General features: G+C 40.7%; 1 protein-coding gene and 2 pseudogenes across 2 annotated transcripts in view; 2 read left to right on the top strand and 1 right to left on the bottom strand.

Annotated features, from left to right (window-relative positions):
* Ube2d2 (ubiquitin conjugating enzyme E2 D2) overlaps positions 1-23,089 on the top strand; it is a 39,905-nt gene that overhangs the window by 1,008 nt on the left and 15,808 nt on the right. For both annotated transcript variants that reach the window (XM_060377440.1, XM_021646464.2), the window contains exons 2-5: positions 12,458-12,521; positions 20,479-20,510; positions 20,591-20,668; positions 20,743-20,848. In XM_060377440.1, coding sequence (XP_060233423.1) covers positions 12,458-12,521; positions 20,479-20,510; positions 20,591-20,668; positions 20,743-20,848 — 280 coding nt within the window. The remainder of the gene's footprint in view (positions 1-12,457; positions 12,522-20,478; positions 20,511-20,590; positions 20,669-20,742; positions 20,849-23,089) is intronic.
* On the top strand, positions 18,252-18,370 carry LOC132652671 (U6atac minor spliceosomal RNA; annotated as a pseudogene).
* Positions 21,311-23,001, bottom strand: LOC110554079 (probable mitochondrial glutathione transporter SLC25A39; annotated as a pseudogene).

Genomic DNA, 23,089 nt, shown 5'->3' with positions numbered 1-23,089 from the left:
CCGTAGGGCCCTTTTGCTCAATCCACGACTGTTTTCCTTGAGTTCACTTAACTCTTGGCAGCTCCCTGCACACTAAGGTTTTACCCCCTTATTGGTCTGGAAAGTGAATTGGGAAGAAATCAGAGGGAAGATGCCGGAGGGAGACTCCTAGGGAGGAGGGAATTAAGTGGAGAAGCGTTTTATTCTGTGTGGTTGCCGTATGTCGTCAGAAACTAACCCTTCAGTTTTTCACGACTGGATGGATTTAGTGAACACAACTGTGTATCTGGTAGAGTAGAAGAAAACTGAACGTTGAAAAGCCCTGGAGAATTCCTTTCACAGGCTTCTCCCAAAATGATTTTAACGCTGAAATTAGATACTACGATCATGGAGACTCCTAACTTAAAAAGATTTTATTCCGTTTTTGGTTAGAAATAATTTCTTACTCCTTTTAAATGAGAGGTTATCCATTTAGTTATTGATAAGATTTAACACTATTTGGAGAGCATTGGCTTTGCTTAAACTTCTAGAGTTTTTCCTCCCCTAATATTTTTAACCTCTTAGTGTCACTTATTATGGTTTTTTGGTGTTTTTTTTGTTGTTGTTGTTTTCTTGGACATAGGAAGTAACTCAGTGGTGAGTTTTTCGTATTTTATTTGGCCCTCAGATGGGCCATATCAAATCTTTACGTTTTTCGTAAGTGGTAAGGCCTGGGATTACCCGTGAGGACTGATAGGATAAAGGATATAAAAGAACGGAGAATGAAGTAAAAATACAGAATGCAGGTTGGAACACAGTTCAGCAATTGGTCATTTATTGCTTATTCAAGACTTTGAATGTGGAATTAATTCCATTCCTTATTTTGAATTAATGCCTTACCAACTTTTGTTTTAGTTTTCAGAATTCAAAGGGTAGATTTTAGGCAGTAAATCTTGTACTAAAATGAAGCTAAAAGACATGAACTTTAGTAAAAGATTTCTTGAAAAACCATGTAAGGGACAAGAACAAACTTAAGAGCTAGACCTTCACGGAATGTGTATATGTATAATTCCTAAGACCTTAGCGGTCAGTAGGTCTTACGGAGTTGCATGGGAACTTACAATTTGAATTACTGTTTGAGTTATGTCTGTAAAAGATGCCCCCCCCCACGCTGGGAGAGAAAGTTGAGTTTGGTGTGTGGTAAGTTGCAGAAATACGTAATTTGATTAATTAATTAAATAATTTCTCAGTGTTTGTTTTTTTTTTGAGACAGGATTTCTCTATGTAGTCCTGGAACGTACTCTGTAGACCAGGCTGGCTTCAAACTCAGAAATATGCCTGCCTCTGCCTACAGAGTGCTGGAATTAAAGGCATGTGCCACCACCCTCGCTTTTTTTTTTTTTTTTCTTTCTTTTAAGGTAGTATCTCATTAGCTCTGGCTGCCTTGGAACTTATGGTGTAGATAAGACTGGCTTCAAAACTGGAGTACCCACCTGCTTCCGACTGAGATTAAACCATCCAGTTAATAGCTTTTAGTGTTTGTATTAATATCTGTGTTATACAGACATCTTCAGAGAGGATAACACTGACTCAAAACATACATTTAAATCTTAGAATAACATTTGCCCTTACAATACAGTTTCTTTTGCTGTGTTTGTTTTGTTTTGTTTTGTTTTTTTCAGGACAGGGTTTTTCTGTGTAACAGTTCTGGCTGTGTGCTGGCCTTGACCTTTTGGTGATCTGAGTGCCCCTCGCCTCCCCAGTACTGGGATTAAATGTGTGTACCACTACTGTTTCTGTTACTGTTTTTGAGATAGGCTGTCACTGTGTAGTTCAGGCTGGTATGGATCCTGAGTGCTGGGATTCAGACATGTATCACCACACCTTTGTACTACTGGGGATTGAACCCAGTATCTCACCCATGCGAAGGCAATCACTCTATACTGAACTACATTCTCAGTTTTTATAAATCTTTAAAAAGAAAATGATCTTTTGACATTAAAATGCTCTGAGTGTGTTTCAACCACAGCCCTCATGGGAGTTTGGGGATAACTTTGTGAAGTCTATTTTTTCACCTTTCTAAGAGCCTTAGGGATTGAACTTGGATTGTCAGGCTTATCTTTACCAACTGATCTGTCTCCCTGACCAAGCTTTTTATTTTTTATTTTTTAGATTTATGCATTTTACTTTACAAATGTTTTGCCTTCATGCATGTATGTGCTCATGTATTGGATCACTTGGAACTGGTGTTACAGATAGTTGTGAGCCTCCATTTTGGAGCTGGGAGTTCAACCTGTGTCCTTAGCAAGAACAACACACATTCTCATAACAGCTTAGCTGTCTCTCTAGCCCCCAAAGTGTTTTCCTGATAGAGGGTTGTATGTAGTACAGACTGGTCTGAAACTATGCATGAGGGCAAGACCTTGAATTTGTGTTCCTTCAGCCCTTACCTCCTGAATACTAACTAGGATTGTAAGTGTGTGCTGCCCTGTCAGGTATCAAGAGGCTCTGAGAAATTAACCCAGAGTTTCTTACATATTAGGCAAGAACTCTGCCACCTGAGCTGCATTCTTTTGTTGTTTTTCCAGACCACATTTCTCTTTGGTAGCCCTAGATGTCCTGGAACTCACTCTGTAGACCAGGCTGGCCTCGAACTCACAGAGATCCCCAGCTGCCTGTGCCTCATGGAAGTGCTGGGATTAAAGTTGTGTTCCACCATGCCCAACCTGCTTGAACTTTTTTATCTATATATTCCTCCACTCCCAGTTAATAACCTAGAACAGTTTTGTTTTTCAAGACAGGATTTCTCTGTGTAGCCCTGGCTATCCTAGACTTCGCTCTGTAGAGAAGGCTAGCCTCAAACTCAGTGAGATCCACCTGTCTCTGTATCCAAGTGTTGGGATTGAAGGCATCAGCTACTACTGCCTGGTCTCAGAACCTTTCTTGAAGTCAAGTATGGCTTGACTTCTCTTAAACTGTCAGAAACTAGAAAAAACCTATTTTATTTTTGTCAAAATTATGAAAACAAAAGCAGAAATCAGGATTTTCATACTTTTTGGGTGGCGTATATTTTATATTAAATGATAGGCTTAATGGATATAGATAAGACCATTTCTGTCTTAGCCTCAGTCCAATGTATGTGCACCAGAATCCCTAGACTTGGTTTGTATGATCAGTCTTGGTCTTTAGCCTTTCCTATTGTCAGTCTCTGAAAAGAACAAAATTGCTCAAACACCCCTTCAACTTCAGATGTCATTAAGTGCTTTATCTGGTTCTAGAGGAATTCTAAAAATTTTACCACATTTGACAGGCGACATCTTTAGAAATTCAGTATCTCATTTTTTAATTTATTATTTATTATAATTTATTCACTTTGTATCCTGGCTGTAACTCCCCTCCCTCATCTCCTCCCAGTCCCACCCTTCCTCCCTCTTCTCCCCCTGAGTATCTTATTTTTTTGATAACTATAAATAGATACAGGTTTGTGTCTGAATTTAGTGCTTTTAGAAAAACTTTTTACCCTTTTTATTTATTTATTTATTTTTTTAAGACAAGGTCTTTTTGTATAGCCTTGGCTGTCCTGGAATGAGCTCTGTAGACCAAGCCAGCCTCAAACTCACAGAGATCCACCTGCCTCTGCTTTCCATGTGCTAGGATTTAAAGGTGTGCTCCACCACTGCCTAACGAAAATACTTATTTTTTTATTCTTTGAATTTCATACATGCATGTTTATATTGGCTGTATTTATAGTATTCTTAAATTTTTAGTGCTGAGGATTGAACCAAGGGCCTTGTACATGCTCAGGAATTACCCTGCTACTGAGCTATAGTAATGCTATAGGCATTATCTTAGAGATTCCTGAGCTACACTTTAGGCAAAATTTGCCAAAGATGAGCTGCACTTAGGCAAAATTTGCCAAAGAGGCACATTATGAACAGTGTGGTTCTGGCAGGGATTTGAATGCTGTATGTGTGTATGTGCATGCACACCAAATGGCATTGGTCTGCTGTGTTTGGGGTTTTCTGCTGACTTTATAGGTCTTTAGCTTTGGTTTTGATGCTTTCAGTGCTTGCCTTTTCTAGCACCACCCCCAGCCCTTTTCCAGTTGGCTGCATCTCATCTGTTGTGGGCTTACCACGGAGCTTATTAAAATTATGTCTAAAATAAGATACAGTAGGCTCTGAGTGAGGAGGGCTTCATGTGCTCTGTGAACTGTATGGGCTCTTTGACTGATCTAAGACCTTTTTGACTTCCTGTTTTTCATTTTACCTTTAGTTCTAAAGATGCAGGTGCCCTCATTGAAATACAGGTTTAATTTCTCTGTTTTTGAGAAGGGTAACAGGCTAAATATCTTGATTCCATGAGGCGTTGAAGACTGACAAAAGATGCTAGAGCTGGAGCTGAAGCTCAATAGGTAAGAGTGCCTAACTGATAATATGCAAAGCCCTGGTTTGATCCTTAGCACTTTGTTGGGTACTTTTGTAATCCCAGGACTGAGAAGATGATGACAGGAAGATCAGAAGTTCAAGGTCATCCTGAGATATATACTAAATTTGAGGCCAGCCTGGGATACATAAGATTCTGTCGTAATAAGTAAATGAGCAAGCTAGGATGCTTTTTAAAATTTATTATTATTATTAATTTTTTCACTTTACATCCTGATTGTATCCTCGTCCCCTCTCTCCTCCACTAATTCCACCCTCTTCCCCCTCAACCCCCTTCCTGTTTCTCAGAGAAGGGGACTTCCCTCACCAACCCACCCCAGCTCATCAAGTCACATCATGACTGAGGGCATCCTATTCCCCTATGGCCTGGCAAGGCAGCCCTGCCAGAGGAAGTGATTGAAAAGCAGACAACAGAGTCCATGTCAGAGAGAGCCCCCCCCCAGCTGCTTACTGGGGAACCCACATGAAGCCTGAGCTGCCCATCTGCTGCATCTGTAGGGGGCTTAGGTTCAGTCTGTCCATGGTTTCTTGGTGCTTCAGTCTCTGCAAGCCCCTCTGGGCCCTGGTTAGTTTGCTCTGTTGGGCTTTTTGTGGAGCTCTTGTCCCTCCGGGTCCTCTGTCCTTCCCCCCACTTTTCCACAAGACTCCTTACACTTCACCCAATATTTCGGCTGTGAGTCTCAGCATCTGTTTCAGTCCTAGGACAGTTTTTTTTTTAACCCAATAATGCATCGCATATTTTAATGGTGTCTTGCTAGTTTAAGGCTTGTGTGCATAGCTTTGAAGCAAAACAACATCCTTGATCTATATCTAAGGCAAGCTTCTAAGACCTCTTAAGAGCCAAAACAGAGTTCTCAGTTAAAAGGTTTTGAACTCAAGGTCACATGGTAACTAAAGTGAACAAGGAGAATGAGGGAGCTAGAAAATAGTGCATCTACTACCTGTCTCCTAAATATTGCCATTGCTAAGATCTGGGGGTTTAATATTGGAAGATAATCCGTGTGTGTGTGTGTGTATAGACTGGGTCTTCCTGTATATCCTTAGCTGGTCTGGAACTTAACAGAAATCTGCGTGCTTCTGCTGGGATAAAGGTGGGTAGCACTGTACAAGTTCAAATATTGTTGAATTTTAAAATATTAATTAAAAATAGTATTGGTTATAGAGGAATAATAGGAATAATTTAAGGTAAAATGTTTGCTACTCTGCCTAATCTGAGTGTTCTAGAAATGTATGCTATATGTTACATTATATAATTATAGTTGTGAGCCTCCATGTAGGTGCAGGAAGCTAAACCTAGGTCCTCTAGAAGAGCAGTTAGTGCTCTTAACTGCTGAGGCATCACTCCAACCCCCATCTGTATTTGTTACTATTAGACATAGTCTCACCATGTGGCCTTTGATGACCTGGAACTCCCAAAAGATCTTCCTGCTTCAGCCTCCTAGGTACTGGTATTAAAGGTGTGGTACCTATTGAACTTTATTTCTTTTCTTTTTTATTCTATTCTTAATTCTGTGTCTGTCTTTCTACTTGTAGTTTATGCATGTGAGTACCGGTGCCCCAAGGAGGCCAGAGATGTTGGAACCCCTGGAGCTAGAGTTAGAGGCAGTTTTCTGCCACCTGACTTGGGTGCTTGGAACCAAATCAGGTCCAGGCCCTCAACAATACACCATTTAATATCCACAGTCTAATAAACTGCCTTATCAGCCTTTGGGCTTTTATTTATTAAATTTTTATAAAAATTTAAAACTAACTTAGACCTACAAAAAAATTGCAAGTGTAGCCAGGCATTGTAGTGCTCTCCTGTGATCCCAGCACTCAGGGAGGCAGCGGCAGGCAGATCTCTGTGATTTGGAGACCAGCCTGGTCTACAAAGCAATTCCAGGACAGCCAAGGCTACACAAAGAAATCCTGTCTCTGTTTTGATAAATCAAAACCAAACAAAACACAATTCTAGTACAAATAGTGTTAATTTTCTTGCGCTGTCTCTAAGGAATTTGCTGGTGTGGTGCCATGTTAATACCTAGTTTTAGTTCTTTTAATTTTTCCTGAAGTTGAGTCCTGTTACCTGGGCTGGATTTAAGCATGGCACTATAGCAGAAGATGACGTCAAGTTCATGTCTCTACCTACTGAGTGCTGGAAATATAGGAGTGGGCAACATATCTCCTTTAGTTGTGGTTAGATACAGCTTTTTTCATGTTTCCATATCTTAAGTTTAACTTGTTTGTCTTTGGCAGGAATGTCTTTGAAGCACAGTTCTGTGTGTGTCTGCACCTTATTAGGTGGTGGATGATTTGTTTAGTTGGCTGCTTTTCATTGCATCCTGTCTGTTGTTATCATTTTGAACCATTACTGAGAGTTCCTTCAGTCATTTAAGGTGATGTCTCCTATTAAATCTCCCATCTTAGAAATGCTTATTTATTCTGTTTGTATTAGCTATGTATTGCCGCATAAGAAACTGGCTGCTTAAAACATTACACTTTCTCATATGGGAGTCTGAGAATGGCTTATTAACTAGATGTCTCCTGAGTTGCTGGGATTAAAGATATTCCCGGCTCTGAAATTTTGATTACATGTATATATCTAGTTAGGTGCTCATGAATATAGGGTGTTTGGGAGCTGAACTGAAGTCCTCTTTAAGAGCAATACACTCTTAATTGCTGAGCCATCTCCAACCTTGCTACTTTGAGTACTTTCTCTGTCTCTCTTTTGTCTGTTTGGGGTTTTGTTTTGTTTTGAGACAGTTTCTCTGTGTAGCTCTGGAACTCACTCTGTAGACCAGGCTATCCTAGAAGCCTCTTCCTCCTGAGTGCTGGGATTAAAGGTATAGGCCACCAGCATCTAGCTGCATTATAATATTTTCATGCTCCTGTAATACTACATAACACCTGTGCTTACTAAAACCTTTTCTGCATTAATAAAAAAAAAAAAAAAAGCAAACTTTCAGAATCTACAAGTAGCACTGTATAGTTTTTAAACATTCTTTGGAAAAAAAAACCAAAAAAACAAGGATTGTAGACACCTGCACTTGGGAGGCAGAGGCAGGTGAAACTGAGTTTTAGGAAACTCTTGTCTCAAAAAAAGTCAAAGCCAAAATAAAATACAAAGTGGGGGTTTATTCCTGAAGGTTAATTGGTGGAATGAATAATAATGATTTCTATAGGCTCATATATTTGAATGTTTAGTCACCAGGGGTGAAACTTTTTTGATGGAATTAGAAGGATTAGGAGGTGTGGCCTTTTGGAGGAAGTATGTCACTGAAGGTGGGCTTTGAGGTTTTAAAAGCCTATGGCAGACTCATTCTTGCTCTCTCTGCCTGTGGATCAGGATGTAGTTTTCAGCAACATCCTTAGCACTCTGCCTGCCATGTATGCTGCCATGATAATAATAGACTAAGTCTCTGAAACTGTAAGCAAGCCCAAGCTAAATGCTATGGTTCTTCTTCATGGCAATAGAATAGTAGTGTCTTAGACAATTGGCCAGACCTACTTGTAGTAACATTGATATGTTTAACCTGATTTGACTATAATCATGTATTTAAATTTGTAAAGGTTTTAAAAAATCACTTATAATTTACTATTTATCAATTTAAATCCATGTCCAATGGCTTTTGCAGGAATGTTGATATGGAATTTGGCATGAGCTGTGTACTGTACTACTTTCCCCAGATTGCTCTAGTTTTGTTCAGTTTGCCTCCAGGAGTCACTGTGTTTTTGTTTTTGTTTTGTTTTGTTTTATACACAGAGCACATCTGCCTGTGTAGAATTCAGTTTCATCTCAGTCATACATGTCTTCAGTTTTAAGAGTCATGTGCTCTCTTTGGTTCTTTGGTTCTCATAGCCAGCAAAAAATGACTTTGAGAGGGGCATAGGAGAAGAGGGAGGGAGGATGGGATTTGGAGGAGAGTAGGAGGGACTACAGCTGGGATACAAAGTGAATAAACTAACTAAGAAAAAAAAATGACTTTGAACCACAGCCTTCCAGACATAATTGCCTTTCCCAGCAGGCCTCCATAGGTGCCAAGATTGTGGAAATCTATTTTTCTTTTAAAATATGTCTAAATTTTTCATTCATGTATGTATGTGTACCTTGGCTCATTGCCAGAAAGAAGACAAGAAAGAGTATTGGCTTCCCTAGGACTGGGGTTGCAGAGATTTGGAACTACTATACGGATGCTGGGAATTAAACCTAGGTGCTCTTCAAGAGCAGCAGTGCCCTTAAGCTTGCTGAACTAACTCTTCAACTCTGTTGAGTGTACGTGTTTGTCAGTTGGTGTTTTGAGTAATTGTTCTAGAACATTTTCATATTTGAATCCCCCCCCCCCCCGCAACTTCTCCCGCGGTGTCACCCTGGCTGGCCTGGGACTCTGTAGACCAGGGTGGCCTCGAACTCAAAAGATCTCCCTGCACTTGCCTCCTGAGTGTTGGAGTGGGAGGCCATGCCTGACTCCTTTTTTTTTTTTTTTTTTAAGAACTGTAATTCTTGTTTTTCTGAGTTTTGATTAATCAGAAACATAGCCTCTTGTATAGCAAAGTAATATTTAATAGCTTGTCACATCACCACCTCCCACACGTACTGGGTGGTGCTTGATTGAGCCTTTCCTCATGTAAATTATTTTACCATTGAGCTACATCCTCAGCTACCAGTCTGCATACCTCACATCATAGAACCTATCTGTCTGCAAGAATTGTGATGTATCTAGGCTCATGGCATATGCTTTTAATCTCAGGATTCAGGAGGGTAGAGGCAGGCAGAGCTCTATTGAGTTCCAGGCCACAGCCTAGTTTACATAGAATTCCAGGTGACATGGAGAGACCTTATCCTAATAAAATAAAAATCAAGAGTCTCTGCTGGGAGGAGGCCATAGGTTTTTTTGTTTGTTTGTGTTTACTAAAAAATTATATATTTTGTCTTCATGTATGTCTGTGTACCATGTGAGTGTCTGGTATCCACAGAGGCCAGAAGAGGATTGAATCCCTTAGAACTGGAGTTATAGATGGTTATGGGCTGCCGTGTGGGTGCTGGGAATTAAACCAGCCCTTCCCCCCCAGAGCAACAAGTATACTTTAACTACTGACCCATCTCTCTAGCTTCTCAATTATATGTTAAACTGGGTGGTTCCTATGACCTATTGCCTAGTGTGCAATAGACTTAGAGGTCATATTCCTTCCTACTTGTTACTGGATTAAGAGAGAGACACTATAGCCACAGAAAAATTTGAACTATACTTAGTTATAAAAGCAACTTGAGATTTTCCATAGTATTTAACAATAAATAAATGGGGAGGAGTCAGCTAAGGCAGCAGTTAGGTGAAACCTAAAGGTACATAGAGATGACGTACAAAAGGAGAGTGGGAATGGCAAGACTATTCTATCTAGACAGTGTTCCCAGCGATCTAGACTGGTTGATATTTAAAAGCCGGGGAATTAAAAAGTTATAGAGCTGTTCATGATGCCACATACCTATAATCTCAATATTTTGGAAGCTGAGGCAGGGGGTTTACAAACCATAGTCCAAAAAATTTTTTGGTTTGCCTTAGACTACTTAGTGTTCAACCTTAAAAAGAAAAATCCTATGATTTGTATGAATCTGGAAAACTTACTGTTATATGAAATAGTCTAGGTACAGACAGACCTTGATATGAATTCACTTGTGTATGAAACCTAAAATTCAAACACATTTAAGTAGAGTAAAATCAGAATTTCCAGGGCCTTGAGAGTTAAAGAAGCTGACCAAAATTTGTTGTTGTTACTTAATGTTTTAAGATCTTACGAAATTTATTTTTAGTTTATGTGTATGAATGTAGTCTTTATACCATGTATGTGCAAGTGTCCATGGAGATCAAAGGAGGGTGTTGGATCTCTTGGAGTTAGAGTTAGATGGTTGTAAGCTGCTGTGTGGGTGCTGGCAATCAAACACAGTCCTGGAAAAGCAGATAGTGCTTTTAACCACTGCACAATCTCTCTAGCCCCTGGCCAAAATTTGTGTAGGATTGGAGGAATAAATCTGTTGAGACTGGAGAGAAGGCTCAGGAGGTAAAGGTGTTTGCCATACAAGCTTGGTGAGATGCAAGTTTGCTCTCTGGAGCCCATGTGAGAGAGGAGGAAGATTCCATGGAGTGATTCTTCATCTGTGTGCTGTTGCAGGTGCACTCACCCACCGACCTCATACTCTCTCACATACACAGTAATAATGTGGTTTTTAAAAGCTCTATTGTACAACATGTTAACTATAGTTAATAATGTAGTCTTTTATTTGTGATATTAGGGAATTAAGAATGTATTAATTTGCTAGAGTAGATTTTAAGTGTTTTTGTTATAAAACAGTAAATGTTAGGTGACACATGTATTAATTAGCCAGTGTGCTGTTTCACAATTTATATATACTTGAGGTTTTCCTGCTATATACCATATACATATACACATAATTTATTAGTAAATGGTAAACATGAAGTATAATTTTAAATCCATAAAATAAGGCATAGAAATACATAATGCATACATACACAAATACATGTGTGTATACGTGACTCTTTCTCCAAGGTACAGTTCCAGTGCTAACAAAGTTACAAGGCTTTTCTCTCTTTCCTCCTCTCTTCTCTCTTTTCCCTCTCCTTATTTTTCTCCCTCCTTTCTTCCCTCTTGTTGCCTGGAGCTCCTTATTCCCTGTGCAGTAGATAATCTTGTACTTTTGATCCTCTTGATTGCTAGGATTGAACACAATCTTGAATTATTGTATACAGTGCTAGGGATGGAACCCATGGCTTTGTACATGCTAGTCTAGCATTTTACCAACTGACATACATCCCAGCTTCGGGGTTTCCATGTAGTTCTGGAATTCATGTGTAGATCAGACTGGTTTTGAACTCAGATACCTGTCTTAGCTTCCTGAGTGCTAATTTTACAGTTGTAAGCTACTATACCCACCTGATTCCTGAAAGAATCATGAAAGATTCCTGATCTTTAATAATGAACAAAGGAAAACCTGGTAAGGAGGCCTAGATTTATAATCCTAGATATTTAGGAGGCTAATGTTTAAAAAAACATATCAGTTTGAAACAGGAGTTGTAGATCAGTCTAGCTGAGCACATAGTGAGATCTCAAAATAACAGCCACAAAATAATGAAAAAAATTTTTTTTTCACTTATGGCAGGACACATCCATGAATGGTTCCTGCTGAAGTGTTCCTACAAATTCCTTGTCCTTATTCAAGCTTGGTGCCTGTGAGATCCTGTCTAAAAAGCAAGCAAGAAATTGTTTATTCTCTAGTGTTTATTGGCTTAGCTCAAAATACTTTAGCTTTCAGATTCAGTAATTAAATCCTTTTTTATGTATTTTAGACAGAATCTTACCCAGAAGGGTTCAAACTCAGTATATAAAATGATTTGGGTGCACTTGAACAGGTTCTCTTTTGGGAAATTAGTAATTCATTAGCATTAAACTTCCCTTTACCTGTAGCAAATGACCTCCTAACCTCATAACTTTAAGAGGGCTCAGCAGCTGAAGGTCCCTGCAACTAAACTTGACCATCTGAGTACACACACAGAGAGGTTGGGCTTAAATTGGAGATCTGTCTCAGCCTCCTGACTGCTGGGATTGTAGGTATGTGCCACTACTTTGTCTGGGCTATGTATATTTTGCTTACCACTGGAAATTGTCAACAATGAGTTTTGTTCTGGCATCCACATGGTGGCTCATAGCCATCCAAACCTCCATTCCAGAGGATCTGACACCTGATGTACATATGTACATTCATGAAGGCAGAACTCTTGGAAGAAAGGAAGAAAACCATAAAATTAGCTTTGCAGGTGTGGTGGTACATATCTTTAGTCCCAGCACTGGTGAGGCAAAGGCAGGTGGATCTCTCAAGGCCAGCCAGAGCTACGTAGATAGAGAGGTGGTAAGATCCTGTCATCCCCACCAGTACTCAATATACCCAAGAGTCACTATCTGCTCCTCTGACTGAAGAGTAATACTAAAAGCTTCCCTGGTAAGGCAGAGGACCTGTTAAGATAAGTTTACTGTATAAATTAATTTCTTCTTTGTTTTTTCTTAAGGAGTTGAATGACCTGGCTCGAGATCCCCCAGCACAGTGTTCAGCAGGTCCTGTTGGAGATGATAGTAAGTATCTAAATGGAATTAGAGTAAGCAGCATAACAATACTTTGTCTTGAAAACTTGTATTTCTTGAGGTTTTTTGTTAATTGATTGTTTTTCTGTGTGTGCTCACTTGCCCAGGCCTCAAGTTTGTTTGGCCGCAGGCTCCTTCAGCTGCTGAGCCCTTTTAAAGGTATAAGTTGTTAAGAGGTCATTTGCTATAGGGAAAGGAGAGTCTTTTTTTTTTTTTTTTGTTACACAGTATTCTACCAGCATGTGTGCCTGCATGCCAGAAGAGGGCACCAGATCACATTATAGATGATTATGGGCTACCATGTGGTTGCTGGGAATTGAACTCAGGACATTTGTAAGAACAGCCAGTGCTTTTAACCTCTGAGCCATCTCTCTAGTTTGGAAAGGGGAATCTTTCTTACTGCTTAATTTCCCATAACAGAGCCTGTTTCCAGTGCACCCAGTCATTTTATATAATAATGCCAGCATGATCTGTGCTTGCTTTGGTCTCTTTCTATGTATCCTTTCCTTTGGATGTTTTCCTGAGGTAAAAGAACCATTACCTACACCTGGCTATTTTCCTCTTAAAGGATGATATTATAATTATGTGTGTGTTTGTATTTGACTATATTCTATTGGTTCATATGTGTAAAAGCAGTTATATAATTATTTCATTAAATTATTTATAGTCTTGGAGGTTGAGCCCAGGGCCTTGTGTATGCTAGGCAGTCATTCTTATTACTGAGAAACATCCTAGCTAGACTAACATAAAATTTGTTTGTATGTTTGCTGTGTGTTGGAGGTCTGTCCTACCATTTGAGTCCCAGGACTTTAATTTATGTTGTTGGGCTTCAGCAAATGTTTTTACTTACTCAGTGGCCTACAAACATTTTAATACCAGGTTAATACAGTAATACTAAATTAAATATAAAGACAAAAATGATCTCACATAGTATATGCAATCCTCCTGTCCCAACCACCCCAATGCTAGGATTCAGGTGTGAGTCATTAAATCCAGATGGTTTGGACACCCTCCCACCTCCTTTTTTTTTCTTTTTTCCTTATTGTGTCTTTCTGGCTACTCTGGAACTCTTTTAGATTTATTTATTATTTATACAGTATTCTGCCTGCATGTTTTGCTTACACACCAGAAGAGGCCACCAGATCTCACTATAAATGGTTGTGAGCCACCATGTGGTTGCTGGGAACTGAACTCAGGACCTCTGGAAGGGCAGACGCTGGTCTTAACTTCTGAGCCGTCTCTCTTCTGGAACTCTTTATTCTTTAAGTAATTGAAAAGTTAATTATTTTTAAAAAAAAACCTTAATGTGCTACAAATGATAACACTGAGAAAGAGATAAAGCACGCTGAATATGGTGGCATATGTACATAATTTCAGAACTTGGTAAGTATAGGCAGGCGACATGTGAGTCCAAGGCCAGTCTGTACTATATAGTGAGACCTTATCTTTAGAAACAAAACTGTAACGAAATAGATGCCACTAGAGTTCATAAAGGAAAACAGTCAATAAAGGCTGGAGGATCGATTGACAGTTAAGGAGTAGTTCCTACTTTTCTAGAAGACATAATTTTAGATCCAAGCACCCAGGGACAGTTGCAAACATCCTGTAACTCCAGTTCCAGACCTTCCAGCTCCCTCTCCTGGTCTCTGCAGGCCTCTGCATGTCACATACACGTAAGCTAGGAATCCTGTTTTGTTTTGTTGCTTGTTTTGTTTTTTTCTTTGTTTTTAAAACCAGCTGTAGTGGTGCCCTCCTGTAATCCCAGTAATTGAGAGGCATAGGTTACTGAATGAGGTCCTTTCTTCTCCTCCTCGCCCTCCTCCTCCTTGCTTTTGGAGAGAGGGTTTCTCTGTGTAGCCCTGGCTGTCAGAACTCCCATTTTAGACCAGGCTGTCCTTGAACGCAGAGATCCAACTACCTTTGCCTCCGGAATGCTGGAACTAAGAGAGGGAAGCTGAGTGTGGTTTATAACCCTAGCATTTGAGAAGTTGAAATAAGAGAATCTCGAGAAGTCTGGGCTAACTTAGTAGCACAACAGAATGAATGAGGTGAGCACTGGAGAGATGTCCTCAGTTTGCATTTACTGTGTAAACCTGAGGGCCTTAGTTTGAATTCCAACACCCAGATATGGTCTCTCATGGACCTGAGTTGTGAGATATTAAGACAAAAAAGCTGGGGCTCACTGACTTGCCATTCTAGCTGAAAAAGCTACAGATTTAGGGAGAGGGGCTGCTTTAAAACAATAAAGCAGAGAATGGTAAAAAGAGAATTATCTGAAACTATCCTCTGGCCTGTGCCCAGCACTGGAACACACATACACAGAGATGGGGCAGGAGGAAGAGAGACTTGTAATTTTTGGGTGGGGGGGGGGGTTGGGCTCACAACCCCTGGCTGGTCAGGCACTTACTATATAGACCAGGCTGTCTTTGAATTCACAGAGATCCACCTGTCTCTGCCTTCCCAGTGTTAGGATCAAAGGTGTGTGTCACTTCTGCATCCAGTGCTTTTATTCAAATTTTAATGTTCTATTTCTTCCCCTTTTCTGCAATGAGCTGATAGGAGGAAAAAATACTTCCCCTTGAAGTAAACTGAAGATATTTAATCTATTTTGTTTTGAACTTGGTGAAATGACCCTCTCGGGATCTGTATGTTCAGACCTATGTCTGGAGATTTAGTTTTAAACTAACAAATAAATACTCTTACTATCCGTTTTATCTTAAAGACTTCATCTGTCATACCAAAAGAGTAATGATTGAGCTATAAAGGTCACCTTTATTTTTTCTTTTTTTTCCCAATTTTTAAAAATTTATTTTTTTATTACAATTTATTCACTTTGTATCCCAGCTATAGCTTCCCTAGTCTCCTAGTCTCACCCTCCCTCCCTCCCTCCCTCCCTCCCTCTTAAAGGTCACCTTTAAATGATTACACAATGGCTGGCTCTTTGATCACCTCCCCCCAAGGGGGTGCAGACTGGCCAGGCCACAGAGGAAGACAATGCAGCCAGTCCTGATGAGACCTGATAGGCTAGGGTCAGATGGAAAAGGAGGAGGACCTCTCCTATCAGTGGACTAGGGGAGGGGCAGGAGAGGTGAAGAGGGAGGGAGGGGATGAGGAAAGGGGGCTACAGCTGGGATACAAAGTGAATAAATTCTAATAAATAAATAAAAAAAATCTGGGAAAATAAATATATTACCTGAAAAAAATACTTACACAAAGAAAGCTTATTCAACAGACTATAGTTTTTTTCTTTTATTTATCTGTTTATTTATTTATTTTTTATTAGTTACATTTTATTAACTCTGTATCCCAGCTGTATCCTGCTCCCTCATTCCCTCCAAAACCCTCCCTCCCTCATCTCCTCCCTGCCCCTTTCCAAGTCCACTGACTAGGGAGGACCTCCTCCCCTTTCATCTGACCCTGTTTTATCAGGTATCTTCAGGACTGGCTGCAAAGTTCTCCTCTGTGGCCTAGCAGGAGTGCTCTTCCCTTGGGGGGTGGGGAGGTCAAAGAGCCTGCCATTGAGTTCCCATCAGAAATAGTCCCTGTTCCCCTTACTATGGGAAACCAATTACTGAGCTACCACGGGCTTCATCCGAGCAGAGGTTCTAGGTTATATCCATACATGGTCCTTGATGGAGTATCAGTCTCAGAAAAGACCCTGTGCCCAGATATATTTGGTCCTTGTGGAGCTCCTATCCTTCCCACATCATACAAACTCCCCCTTCTTTCATATGGTTCCCTGCACTCTGCGGAAGGTTGTATGAGTCTCAATATCTGCTTTGATACACTGCTCAGATTATAGTTTTCAAACCAAAGTTATAATAGTAGTAATTCTTACTGTTCAAGTTGTTTTGGAGGCTTAACATGTCATTCATAAGAGTATTTATCTAGTATGTATGAGTCCATGGTTCCATACCCAGTTAGGACAACAAAGCAGGTATATTTTATTTTGTTATTAGACACTCCATTTCAAAAAATTCAAGATATTAATTAACATTTTTGTAAAATACAGTGATATTTTATGCTTATGGGATGGATCCATAGTTTGACCAATAACTCTAGAGTTCTTTCTACTTGAAACCTTTAGAAATTTCTCAAACTGGGGCTGGAGAGATGGCTCAGAGGTTAAGAACACTCACTGTTCTTCCAAAGGTCCTGAGTTCAATTCCCAGCAACCACATGGTGGCTCATAACTACCCATAGTAAGATCTGGTGTGCAGGCAGAATGTTGTATAAATAATAAATAAATCTAAAAAAAAAGAAATTTCTCAAACTGTTTATAAAGCCTTTGTCATTTGAAACAGGGTTAGATACTATGCTGGTGTTGTTTCTCCATATTCATATTTGCACCTACAGAGCGAGGAGTCTAAAGGCTCCAGAGGGAAACCTGTTAGTGATTCTAATAGGTATTCTTACTGTGTTTGCTATTTGAGGTTCTCAGAAGTAGGACCAGTAAGATGCTCAGTGGGTAAAAGAAAGCAAACCCATGGTGGAAAGTGGGAGCTGACTCTGAAAGTTGTACTCTCACTTGCATTCTTCCATACACTGTGCCACACATGCCACACCTCCCTGTACTGAACCCACATTTCCTACACATTCAACAATGATGTTAAACATTGAAGTTCTCAAAACCATAATTCTCAGATACACTACAGTCTTCTCAGACTCTTTCTTACTCTGAGCCCAGGTTGGTCCTGAACTCTTGAGTAATCTTTCTGCCTCAGCGTCTTCCTCCTGCTGAAATTAAAGGTGTGTGAGTCATGAGAGCAGTTTTTTCCCCCTTCTCCACCTTTCCTCCTGTGTGTGCTTTAAGTCTGGTATGATTTTTAGCAAGAATAAATGATTCCTGTCAGAAGGCTAGGAACAAAGAATTAGTACTTAGCTACTGGAAATTTTTATACTTGAAGCCTCAGTATTTTGAAATTATTATTTAAGTGCTTTATTATCTTATTCTTAGAACCTACATGGAGTACAATAGACACAGATTGCAGTTACATAAAAGGATTAAGTTGAAGGCCAAGACGTAAAAACAAATCAAATATAGCTGCCCATTTGACCATTACTACTCTAGTAGTGGCTTTAGCCTTATTGGTATTGGCTTTGTTTTTTGTTGTTGTTGTTTTTGTTTTTGTTTTTGTTTTTTTGTTTGTTTTTGTTTTTTTTGAGGCAGGGTCTCAGCTGTGTAACCTTGACTGGCCTGTCACAAGCTGTGTAGATTTGGTTGGGCTCCAACTCAGAGCTCTCTCTCTTCCTCTTCAGTGCTGAGAATCAAAGGCATGCTCAGCTGACTCATTTCTTTAACCAGGGCTTTAAGAAAAGACTTTTGTGGGACTTGGGTGAAGATAGTGGGACCAGGAAAGGTATAGTAGCTCAAAATGATTTTCTCAACTGGTTTTATTTAATCCATTGAATGATTGTTTAAAAGTATGAAGAATTTAATTGCTGGGGAAGATAAGGATAAATATTTCAGCAATAACCTGTTCTCAGTATTTAATTTATGTACTAATTATTATTCCTGAATCTCAAAAAAATAACATGCCAGGAATTTGAAAACATTTGAGAAACAGGTGAGTTTTGGTTTGTTTTTTTGAAACAAAATTTAAAATAAATTTAATTCTTGGGCCAGCAAAAAACAGGTAACAACCTCAGTTCAGTCCCTGGCACCTAACCAGTTTACAGAAGTTTCCTCTGACTTCTGAGTAGACACCAAAATTTAAATATTTAATTGTTTATATGAGAGAAACTTAACATATCCCCTGACAAGGATGGAAGAGACTATTGGGCCTTACATCATATGTGAGGCATTTCTACTTATCTGTGGCAGCTAACTACTGTTTTTGTTTGATGCTTTGGGGTGTGTGTGTGTGTGTGTGTGTGTGTGTGTGTTTGTGGGTTTCTCTGTGTCACTTTGTAGACCAGACTGGCCTTGAACTCACAGAGATTCACCTCCCTCTGCCTCCCATGGTGGGCATTTTCTACACTGGCTATAATCTGCACACTACCATTCCTCTGAGTCTCACCCAGGAAGGGAGGACTTTTGCTACATGTCTGAGGCTACAGACTGCTTGATACGGTTGTGCCTGTGTCGACAAGGCACGTTCACTCAGAAGTTCACTCATTCAGGCTTTCCTCTACTCCCTACTACAAACAAAAGAAAGATATCAATCTTTCTGAGCTGCAAAGATGCCCCAGTGGGTAAAGTGTTTTCTATAGGATGCTAACAAACATGGCTTAACATGCCTAACACCAATAGAAAAGGCTGGATGTGGTAGTGTACTGAAACCAGTGCTAGAAAGGTAGAAACAAGTGAATTGGGGCTCAGTGGCCAGCCATTCATTGTAGCTGAAAGGGCCAGTTTGAAGTTGTGGGAAACCCTGTCTGTTAGAACGAAAGTAAGGTAGAGAATAATACCAATATACCTATCGTGGGGTTTTTAAAGACAGGGTTTCTCTGTGTGGCTCTGGCTGTCCTGGAGCACTCCCAGTAGACCAGGCCCACAGCTATGGGCCAAGAATTCAAGTCTATGGGGGCCATTCCTATTCAAACCATAATACCCAACATCAACTTCTGATCTCCATACATACATATATGGACACATTCACCACATGCACGCTCAAAAATAAAACAGTTCTTACTAATTTGAATATGGACCCTTTCTGCCATAAGCCAGCATTATTTTTTTTAAGAAGTACATTTTTTTGCAATTGTATTAAGGAACGATTACGTCTTGGAAGCAGCCAGGTGATGGTTTTGCTTGCCTTCAATCCCAGTACTTGGGAGACAGAGGCAGAAGTCTTTGGAGGCAAAGAAATAAGTTTTAAAATAGCACTTAGGGCCTTCTGTTGGGCTTTGTCAACAAATTTATCTTGCAGGCATGATTTTAAGACAAGTTTTGTTTGTTGGTTAGTTAATTGGTTGGTTTTGTGACAGAATCACTGTGTAGCCATGGCTTACGTGGAACTCACTATGTAGACCAGGCTGGCCTCAAAACCTTTAGTTAGGGCTGGAGAGATGGCTCAGAGATTAAGAGCACTGGTTGCTCTTCCAGAGGTCCTGAGTTCAATTCCCAGCAACTACATGGTGGTTCACAACCATCTGTAATGAGATCTGGTGCCCTCTTCTGGCCTGCAGGTGTACATGCAGACAGAATATTGTATGTACAATAAATAGATAGATAGATAGATAGATAGATAGATAGATAGATAGATAGATAGATCTTTAAAAAAAGCCAAACAAACTAAAACCTTTAGTTAGCCAGACATAAATTTAAGTTTAGCATTGTACCTCAGCCTTTTCAGCATTATTGTAGATATACTATACCGCCGTGGTTAGTTCCAGATACTTTATATTTACTGTGTGTGTGCATGTGCACATGCTGTGAAATGTGTGGAGGCTGTGTGAATCCCGGGAATCAAACTCACGTCAAGCTTGATAGCAAAGCCTTTCCTGTCAAGCCATCTTGCTGACCTCAAGAAAAATATCTGGGTTCCTTTGTTGTTGGTAGTTTTGTTGATGGTGAGGTGTGAGTGTAGTATATATGGGTACAAATGTTTGGAGACCAAGAGAGGGCATCAGATCCTGGAGCTGGAGTTAGGAGTCCCCTGATTCAGGTGCTTGGAACTGAACTCTGGTCTGCAAGAGTGTGTACATGCTCAACCACTGAGCAATACCAGCCCTGGCTGTCTGGAATTCAGGCTGGCCTCCAAACCCAGAGATCTTCCTGCCTCTGCCTCCAGAGTGCTGGGATTTAAAGCATGTACTACTACACTCTGTTTTTAATGGCTTGGACTCATAATTGATTTAGTCTTCATCCTACCCATAGAAAATAGTCATTATTACACTGTTTATAAACGGACCTTGAATAGGCAGGGAGTGATAGGTTTCTACTGTTTAGATATAATGTGAGTATTGTTAACATGACGCTTTTTTTTCTTTTCTTTTTTTTCAGTGTTTCATTGGCAGGCTACAATAATGGGGCCAGTAAGTATTCATTTTAATTCCTTAATAATTTACCTTATGTAATTTATTCATTTTTAATCTTACTTTCTTATCATCAACAGAATGACAGCCCCTATCAGGGTGGAGTATTTTTCTTGACAATTCATTTCCCAACAGATTACCCCTTCAAACCACCTAAGGTAATTGGAATATAATCGTTGCTTTTAATATGCTCTGTATGATACTGGTAAACCATAAAGATTTTTTTTTTCAGGTTGCATTTACAACAAGAATTTATCATCCAAATATTAACAGTAATGGCAGCATTTGTCTTGATATTCTACGGTCACAGTGGTCTCCAGCACTAACTATTTCAAAAGGTAATGGAACAGTTGTTTGATATCAAGGTGAAATAACTGATTTTTTGTGTGCCTTTAATCTCAGCACTGAAGAGGGAGAGTCAGGCAGATCTCTGATTGCCAGTATAGCCAGGGCTGCTTAGTAAGACTCTGCCTTAAAAGGGGGAAAAGTAACTTTTTTTTTTTTTTTTTTTTTTGTGCACAGAAGGTCTCATTTAGACAGGGAATGAACAGGGCTGAGAATACTGCCTGGCCTGAGATCTTGATTCCTTGGGGCCATGCTGCAACAAACATAAAGGGGATACAAACGAAGGGCAATTGTCAGATTTGGTCTTGAACTTGGAGGTGGGCAAGTGGTGATTCTGGGAAGGGGAACAGCAGGCATCAAAATGTGAGTGCAGCCGGGATAACAGGGCTGGGCGGGAAGGCACTTGGCTCAGTCTCCTGTTGCCACATGTGCAAGGGCTGGTTGTCCCTCACCTTTCAGTGGCCCAGAGGCTGCTCCTGGTTGAGCCTCTGGAAGAAGCTTTTTTTTTTGGCCAAACTTGCAAGTGCTGATCATGATGGCACAGGAAGGCATAGCCCTGATGATCCTTGGGGAGGAAACCTGCAAAGTTCCCTGGTGCCAGATTCGGCTTGGATTCTCCAAAACAGGAGCCAGGTGGAGTCAACTCTTGGGGGCTTCACTCTCACAACCTCCACAGCTCCCAGTGTCATCTCTGTTGCGGTGTCTTCACCACATCAAAGGGTAGAGTAAGGGTGGCAGCCGCCATTCCTGAGATGTCACTAGCCACAAAGCTGACAACCCTGGATGCCTAGTCTTTTGGTGTGACTTAGCTCCTCACCAGCTCATAGCTGAACCAGTACAGAGTTGAGAAGGGAATGTCTGGAAGGGCTGTGGGACCCCACACCAGCCACAGTGAGCACCAGCACCTCTGCGTTACTGCAGCTTGAGCACAGGGAGCCAGTTCCGGTGTGACACATGCTGAGCCTGCAGCTTGGTCTGAACAAGCTCCAAGGGGTTGATCACTGTTACAGTGCCCATGTGGGCAAGGGCTCCAGCATCCAGGGGTGCATTGAGGTTAGAACTGAAGGATTGACCACGTAGGAAAGCCTTGAATTGGTTATAGGCAGTGAAGTAGATGGCAGTAGCTGGTTCAGTCATCACCAGGGTAGCTGGGAGGGTGTTCCACAGGGTCCTATTGCCCTCATGCCTCACATCTTCAAAAGGCTTCCAAGGTATCAGTGAATAATGTAGGATCCTGAATCCAGGAGGCACAGTGAGTACCTTTCGGGCACAGGTAACAGGGCTCAAGGACACCATTGCAGTATAGGAGCCACTTTCGTGGGGCTTGTAGAGTGGACAGTGATTTGGTATAGGAGAGACTCCAGAATCTGGAGGGAGGTATCAATTCTCCTGCAAACGAGGGCCTCTGAGACTGAAGGCAGACCTTCACCACATCCAGGGGTGTCTTGAAGATGGAGGTGACCACAGCCCCAGCTCCCAATGCCACCATTTTCTGAAGGGGGCCTAATCCCCCCAGGATCCTGATTATCTTGGGGTTTTAGTCCTGGCTCTGAGCCGCTGCTTGAGCAGCTCTGCGCCAGGCCCCTAGGGGGCCCATAGCAACTCAGCAGCCAGTGCAGGGTCTACGTGTACCTGCTTCACACAGTGGCCGCCGGGGGACTAGGATTTGTTTATTTATACATATACGCACTCTATTTGCATGTATGCCTGAGTGACAAAAGAATACATCAAATCCCATTGTAGGTGGCTGTGAGCCACCATGTGATTGCTGGGAATTGAACTCAGGACCTCTGGAATAGCAGACAGTGCTCTTAACCGCTGAGCCATCTCTCCATCCCCTCGAGATCCCTTGTTTGTTAAAGGGTTTATTCTTTTTTTGTATATGAGTGGTTTATTTACACGTACACCTGCATGCCAGAAGAGGGGATCAGATCCCATTGTCAGCTACCAAGTGGTTGCTGGGAATTGAACTCAGAACCTCTGGAAGAGCACACAGTGCTCTTAAATGCTGAGCCATCTCTGTAGCCCAAGATCAAAATTACAGATTATTTTATGTGTGAGTGTTTTGCCTACATGTATGTCATTGTACCATGTGGGTACTGGGAATTGTACCTGGGTTCCCTGCCAGTGTTAACTGCTTAGCCATCTTTTCAGCCCAGTCTCCCTTAGTAATAATATTTGTTGATACAATGGAAGAGAGTTAAATTTTTATGAATAGATCCTTAGTGTGATGC

Source organism: Meriones unguiculatus, chromosome 2 (assembly GCF_030254825.1).
Source record: "Meriones unguiculatus strain TT.TT164.6M chromosome 2, Bangor_MerUng_6.1, whole genome shotgun sequence".
NCBI lineage: Eukaryota > Metazoa > Chordata > Mammalia > Rodentia > Muridae > Meriones > Meriones unguiculatus.
Note: the sequence above shows the minus strand (reverse complement) of the source record. Positions and strands in the feature narration are given on the sequence as shown.